The 6,530-nt window shown below is 43.2% G+C and overlaps 1 protein-coding gene across 2 annotated transcripts; it reads left to right on the top strand.

Annotated features, from left to right (window-relative positions):
- Positions 1 to 2,783: 2,783 nt before the first annotated feature.
- On the top strand, positions 2,784 to 6,306 carry LOC6497872 (UDP-glucosyltransferase 2). Of its 2 annotated transcripts, none has more exons than XM_001961581.4 (4): positions 2,784 to 2,971; positions 4,453 to 4,705; positions 4,771 to 5,217; positions 5,280 to 6,306. In XM_001961581.4, the coding sequence occupies exons 2-4, from the start codon at positions 4,453 to 4,455 to the stop codon at positions 6,167 to 6,169; spliced, it is 1,590 nt and encodes a 529-aa protein (XP_001961617.2). In that variant the 5' UTR covers positions 2,784 to 2,971; the 3' UTR covers positions 6,170 to 6,306. The 2 variants fall into 2 exon arrangements, with proteins under 2 accessions (XP_001961617.2, XP_044572054.1); XM_044716119.1 differs by having other exon boundaries at positions 4,303 to 4,705.
- Positions 6,307 to 6,530: the final 224 nt, after the last annotated feature.

The raw sequence follows: 6,530 nt of genomic DNA, 5'->3' as shown, positions 1-6,530 counted from the left end.
ATAAAGCCTCCAGCGATATAGACAAGAGTATTTGATATGGTTTTGTTTGAACAGAAGTTTGAGGACCTTGTATATTAGAAGGAAGTTCATATTTATTTATTATTTAATAAAGACTTTAACTAGTGATACAATTCTTATTCGCCTTACAATGTTACTAAAGGCATAATAATTTTTATAAATTACTTGCTTTTAAAAAAGCATAAACTATATCTAGAGGATTATCTTGAATAGTTCCACTTGAACCTTTTTAAAAAGTCCCTTTTCTCAAAGGTCAAAAGGTCATGTGAATTAGAGAAAGCCACCGGAAAACCATCCATTTCCATGAATATCATATCTCGAACCGATAAGTCCACCCTAGACAGGAGATCCTTTTACGCCTCAACAGTTTTTATAGTTGTTTGCCTATCTCGAACAGAAATGCCTAAAATTCTTACCAGAAATGGGGGAGTGATTCACTTTTAAGGGCGTGTTTGGAGTTCTGGTTTTGTGTTTCTGTCAAGGTAATGAACCTGGAAAATATATGCAAAGACCATGTAATTTGCTCATTAACAAATTGTTCGAGGTTAAGGCGGTTTGAGAGGCAGGCCCTGGGGGTTGGTTGGCTTTTCTGGGCCTCTAGCCACTTGAGATGAGTCTACCACCCCGGGCCCAATTTCGGGCCCATCTCTCGTGTCACATTATAACTCAATTTGAAATTGTGCTGAATTCTGCTTTCGACATATTGAATTAATATTGACACATTGACAGCTGCCAAAACACGATTCTCTCCCCGAAAAGCCTCTGCCATCGTCGGCACTTGGACCACCAGCTGACTGAAACCTATTTCACGATGCGGGTTCTGATCGAACTCTCAAATTCGTCGACTAATCATGCGCAACGTCTCTGCTATTTGGGTGAAATTTTTAATTGCTCCGATGAACGAAGTGGAAACTGTGTACATAGTTCCGTGGAAATCGACAGTGTCATCGTGGGGTTTGGTTCTATTCGGTTGGGTTTCCTTTATCTAAACGCGCCTGGGAAAACGCACGTTGTTCGCCTAATTGATTGATAGATGGGAACTAATGGATCCATGAGATACAAAGGTCTCGCTTCTATGCGTATCCGTTTGATTTAGCCTAATTTGGCTCTTGGGCTGAAGTGCAAAGTAAACATTAAATTGGCGCAATCTAACAAACGGTGTTCTTGTCATTCAATTCCCATTTTTGTTCAGGGAGGGGCTTCTGATCATTGTATTTGCTATATAGGCGTATATGGGCTTTAACTTTATGGGCAATTTGTCGTTTGCACCTCGTAAATGGCAGAGAGTGAATCATTAGAAGAATGGAAAAGGATTTCCGAAACAGATATTTTTGGCTTCTAAAAGAAACCAATATCCAGTTATTATTAAAAGCAAGTATGTTCTAAGACCTGAAAGAGAGACTCTTTAGTTTTATTTTCTTCCGATTAAATGAGCTGTTTCTCTTCGCATTTTTTGTTCCGGGCAATTCATTTTCATTGCCGCATGCCCCCTTTTTTGTCTGTCTTGTCTTTGGCTTATGAATGAACACATTTTTGGTTCCTTGGTGGCCTTTCCTGGCGATCGCTTGCATCAAAAGTGCCGTTCTTGGCCATGTCTGGAGTTGCCTTCAAACCAGCGCCCGGGGCAGGGTCGTCCATCATCGTTCTCGCCCACGCCCTTGGCCGCTGCCTGCCACGCCCTCCTCCCGACTCCCAACTCCCAGTTTCCAGTCCCAGTTCCAGTTTCAGTTTCTGTGGCTTCGCTTCAATGAAGCGTGCCAATTTTCAATGAAATGTTTCGGCGTCTTGTGTTGTGTATGGTTATGCCCTTTTGAGTTCAGTTTCCTCCTTATTCTTTAATTTGTTGCATGTTCATTGATGGTTTTATGACATTTGTGACATATTCTTTTATTCGCTCAACCCCGATCCCCGATCCGAATTAATTGTTATTTAATGCGCCTTTCTTATCAGAACAAGTGAACCTGACCGCTGCCAAGGTGAATGAACAAAGTGAATTAATACTTGTTTTACTCAAATTAAATTCCCCTAAAAATGTCGGGATTACTTTCCGTTTGCCAATGAAACAAGCTTATGCAACTCTCGGGGCATTGTTTGATTTCCAACGAACAAGGAAATTATTTAAATAAATAAAGGTGCTTAGGAAATCCCAAGAAATTTGAAGTGTTCTTGGAGTCGGATCTCTACATCCTGTAAGGTTTTCAAGTGAAAGTGTAAGCTATTGTTAAGATACTGCTTAGAAATTGTTGGTTATTTTTACATGTATGACAAATACTTTATTTAGACACTTTTATTTTTTGTTTACCTGACTTGTTCGATAACAAAACATTCGTATCTTGTTGTTTATTCCGAAATGCGCGTTCTAATTAATGTAGGTATGATCTTTGTTTGGCAAAAGTTCAATGGACAAGCTATTTCGCAGTGGGAATACACCAGTGGAATTCTGATCTATTGGCTAACACGTGAGTGGAGAGGGGTTCTCCAGACTCCAGGGAAAAGTGCCATTGACAGCCAATAATTATTTTGGCAACACATGCAATCATTTGTAACAATATTCCAATTATCGCGGCACACAAACATAAAAAATCAAACAATGAGATTAAGGCAAACAATGAGTGTCTCGGTTCATGCCAGGGCTACCTCAATCCGGCAGATACAGCTAAGCTTTTTGTATCTGTGAGTGCGCGCTTGTGACTGTGTGGCAGCGACGGCGGCAGCGGCCGAGACTTTGCCTCGGCTGAGGCTAATGCTGATTAAGTTGAGGTGTTCGCCGCCTTGCGGCTTGAGTTTAGTGATAACTGCACTTTGGTGCCCGGCGGTCGTGTTGCGCGCTTTATTTGAATTTGGATTTTATTCCGAAATGTGCTAATTTAACACCAGAGCCCAGGAGAAACAATTGTGTAAATAAAAATAAAAACACATTACTGTGAGAAACAAGACAGTAAAGAAAATAAAGGTTAATTATATTATACTTCTCAGCCTTACTAATCAGAAACATGAAGAAAGTGGTTTCAGAAATGGCAAATCGAGAAATGATAATTTTCAATAGTCCTAAGCCTAAAAATACAAGTATTGGGTAACCAATTGGGAAGTGCTTTCACATCCAGCCTAAAACTACTTTTACTTTTGACACAAACAGCTTTGTGCCTCAACCCACAAGCCACAACCTACAATACACAAAATCTTTTCCACACACACTCTGTACACTCCCCAAAGTCATTGTAATAAAATAATTTTAATTTGACCAACTAAACAATTAGTTGGCCTACAAGCTGCGAGGCAATTATGCTCTTACAACTCTGAGTTTCCCAACCAACCTTGGCCGCAGCTCATAAAAGCCATCGTTTGTATTGCACTTTGCCTGAAACTGCATTAGCCAGCAACAGTCGTTAAAAAGATACAACTGCTGGAATTAAAACAGTTAGCTTGTGAGAAAATGTCATTTGAAATGCGAAATGCGAGCTGCGCGGGCAAATTACTTCCACATGCGATTTATCAGCACGTCTCAATGATGACAAGTAGCAGGTTTTATTTATATTTCAGTTAGTTTTACTTTGTGGAGCGTCAACCCAAACAAACGGTAATCAGGAAATAAATCGAATGAAAACAATGCGCAGTTCTCGATACCCTCCACCAAAAGTAAATAATAAATTAATCAAATGAGCCCGAATACATTTTATTGCCATTAGTCGCGGCTTAAAGCCATCAAGCTCAATGCAAATGCAATTCAAATTAAACTCCCAAGTTCAGAGCAACAAAAGAAATCTCTTTACAATTCGAGTGTCTTAGCCTACATAAAAAGGTGATAAGAAAGCGTTCGATAAGAAAGTGTCTAGATAGCCTTGAGGCTAATTCAGTGATAAACTTGGCACTTGTTATGTCCGATAAACAACATAAAGACTGCAAAAGATTATTGCAACCTGGCGTAGGAGATCAGCCGTAGAAGGCGTGTAGATCGACTAGAATGCCGTCCCGTCCACCTGGAACGTACAACTGAAATATTAATTGCTAATTACTAAATGATGAAATTATCTGGCTGCATTTCAATCACATCCAATTGGCAGTCTGGGCCAAAGGTGTGTTTGCCCTGAAATACCTTGGGGATTAAGACACCGAAACAGATCGAAGTAGATACGATTCCTATTTAGTTTAATATTTATTTATGCAGAGCGAACAAAGAACGGAAGAAAAGGCGTCGATTTGCCATATATTATGACTCCACTTCAATCATGTGTAGCCCGAGCCCACCGTCTCATTAATAACAAAATCATTTGCACTGTCCCATAGCACTTTTATGCAAATAACAAATCAAACACCGAACATAAACTAAAGCTAACGTTAATCAAGCGCTAATAACGCGGCTTTTACCCTCGCCGCCCGATAGTCTGACAATTTAATTGACGTTGTTTAATTGTCCATGCTGATTTCTGAAACCAGATGGAGATGCAGCTGCAGTGGAAGTGCTGGCTGATGTTCCTTATTGGACTGTCGAGCTATAGCTCTGCCTATCGGATTCTCTTCATGGGCCCCTTCCCGGCGCCCAGTCACTGGCTCTGGCTGGAGCACTTCCAGAGGGATCTCCTCCGCCAGGGCCACCACGTGACCAGCGTGAACAACCACCCCACCAAGCAGCCCCACGAGAACCTGACGGAAATCATCATCAGTCCCTCCTTTGACATTCCCAAGCATTGTGAGTCGAAAGTAAAGCACTCCTAAGGAGTAGTGGAGTTTATCTGTTATGTTTCATGACTTCAGTTCCCAAGAAGAACATCTTCACCATGCAGTTCGCAAGCGACTTCCAGAACTTGCAGCTCTGGTGGACCATTGGACTGATGACCACCGAGCACGCTTTCAAGGACCCCAAAGTTCAGAAGCTGATTGCCAGCCAGGACGACCATTATGATCTGGTTATCCTGGAGCAGTTTTTCCACGAGGCCTTCCTCATGTTCGGCAAGAAGTTTAATTGTCCCGTGGTGACAATCGGAACAATGGGTTACGCGGACAACATGGACCATGCCATGGGCATCCTCACCCCCTGGTCTGTCATCCCTCATCTGCTGCTCTCCCACACGGATCAAATGACCTTCAGCCAGCGGGCCTACAACGCCTACATATCCTTGTACGATGCAGTGATGCGGCGTTGGTTCTATTTGCCGAAAATGCAGGAGTTGGCGGAAAAGTATTTCCAGGGTGTCATAGCAGGTTAACTCTAAACACCTCCAGCACCTTGCTCACATTGCTATTAAAAATATTGCAACTCCTAGGTCCTCTACCCCACGTCCACGATCTGGAGCGCAACATCTCCCTGATGCTGATCAACAGCCACCGCAGCGTGGACCTGCCGCGACCCAGTATGCCGGGACTCATAGACGTGGGAGGAGCCCACATTCAGCCTGCCAAGCAGTTGCCTGATGACCTACAAGCTTTCCTGGACAAGGCCACACACGGCGTGGTGTACTTCAGCCTGGGCTCCTACATGAAGAGCACTGACATGCCGCCCGAGAAGACCGCCCTGATCCTGAAGGCCTTCGGGCAGCTGAAGCAGCAAGTCATCTGGAAGTATGAGAACGACTCTGTCGGGGAGCTGCCCCCGAACGTCCTGATTCGGAAGTGGATGCCCCAGAACGACATACTGGCCCATCCGAACGTGAAGCTCTTCATCACCCACGGCGGCATTTTCGGCACCCAGGAGGGCATATACTGGGGCGTGCCGATGCTGTGCATTCCCCTGTACGGGGATCAGCACCGGAACACCATTAAGTCGGTGAGGGAGGGCTACGCCCGGTCCCTGGTCTTCTCGAAACTCACCGTCGACGACTTGGTGAGGAACATTGAGACTCTGATCTATGAGCCGCAGTACAAGAAGAGTGCCCTGGAGGTCTCGCAACGCTTCCGCGATAATCCCATGCATCCACTGACGGAAGCCACCTTCTGGATCGAGTACATAATGCGGCATCGAGGGGCCCGGCATCTGAAGTCGCAGGGCGCCTTCCTGCCCCTCTACCAGTACCTTCTGCTCGACATCCTCGGATGTGTTCTTCTGGGCGCTTTTCTCGCCATCTGGTTGCCCTGGAAGATGCTCAAGAGGGCCCACAGGTGGTGGATCAAAGGAGAAGCCAGCTCCAAACTGAATGAGTCCAAGAAGCGTCTGTAGAAGCCCGAACCACCTGTTGATAATGCCAGTTAGTTGTTAAGATTGTGCCGGATGAACTAAATAATGTTAAATAAATTGTGATATAAGTTTAGATCGCAACTTGTTCAGAAATATATATATGTAGATTTTAAAACCAAGATACCAGTTTTGTTTAAAATGGTTGCCTGCTTTTAGGAATTTGTTAAAACAAAATAATGCCAACTCAAATAGTGGCATACTTTTCGGGTGACTACCGAGACTGTCTTTACGTGATTGTGTAGAAAATAATATTTATTTTAAAATTATATTCGCATTTATTCATGTTTTTTTTATCTTATTTAATGAAATAAATGATTAAAAGGAAATAAATAGCTACAAAGCT

This window comes from Drosophila ananassae, chromosome 3R, assembly GCF_017639315.1.
Source record: "Drosophila ananassae strain 14024-0371.13 chromosome 3R, ASM1763931v2, whole genome shotgun sequence".
Taxonomy (NCBI): Eukaryota; Metazoa; Arthropoda; class Insecta; order Diptera; family Drosophilidae; genus Drosophila; species Drosophila ananassae.
The sequence above is the reverse complement of the archived record's forward strand: the minus strand, read 5'-3'. Positions and strand labels throughout refer to the sequence as shown.

Excerpts from the sequence above, each read along its gene's own strand:
- LOC6497872 (XM_001961581.4), top strand. The coding sequence starts at position 4,453 with ATGGAGATGCAGCTGCAGTGGAAGTGCTGGCTGATGTTCCTTATTGGA. Across the intron at positions 4,706-4,770 it reads CTTTGACATTCCCAAGCATT|TTCCCAAGAAGAACATCTTC; the intron begins GTGAGTCGAAAG and ends TCATGACTTCAG. Across the intron at positions 5,218-5,279 it reads TTTCCAGGGTGTCATAGCAG|GTCCTCTACCCCACGTCCAC; the intron begins GTTAACTCTAAA and ends TGCAACTCCTAG.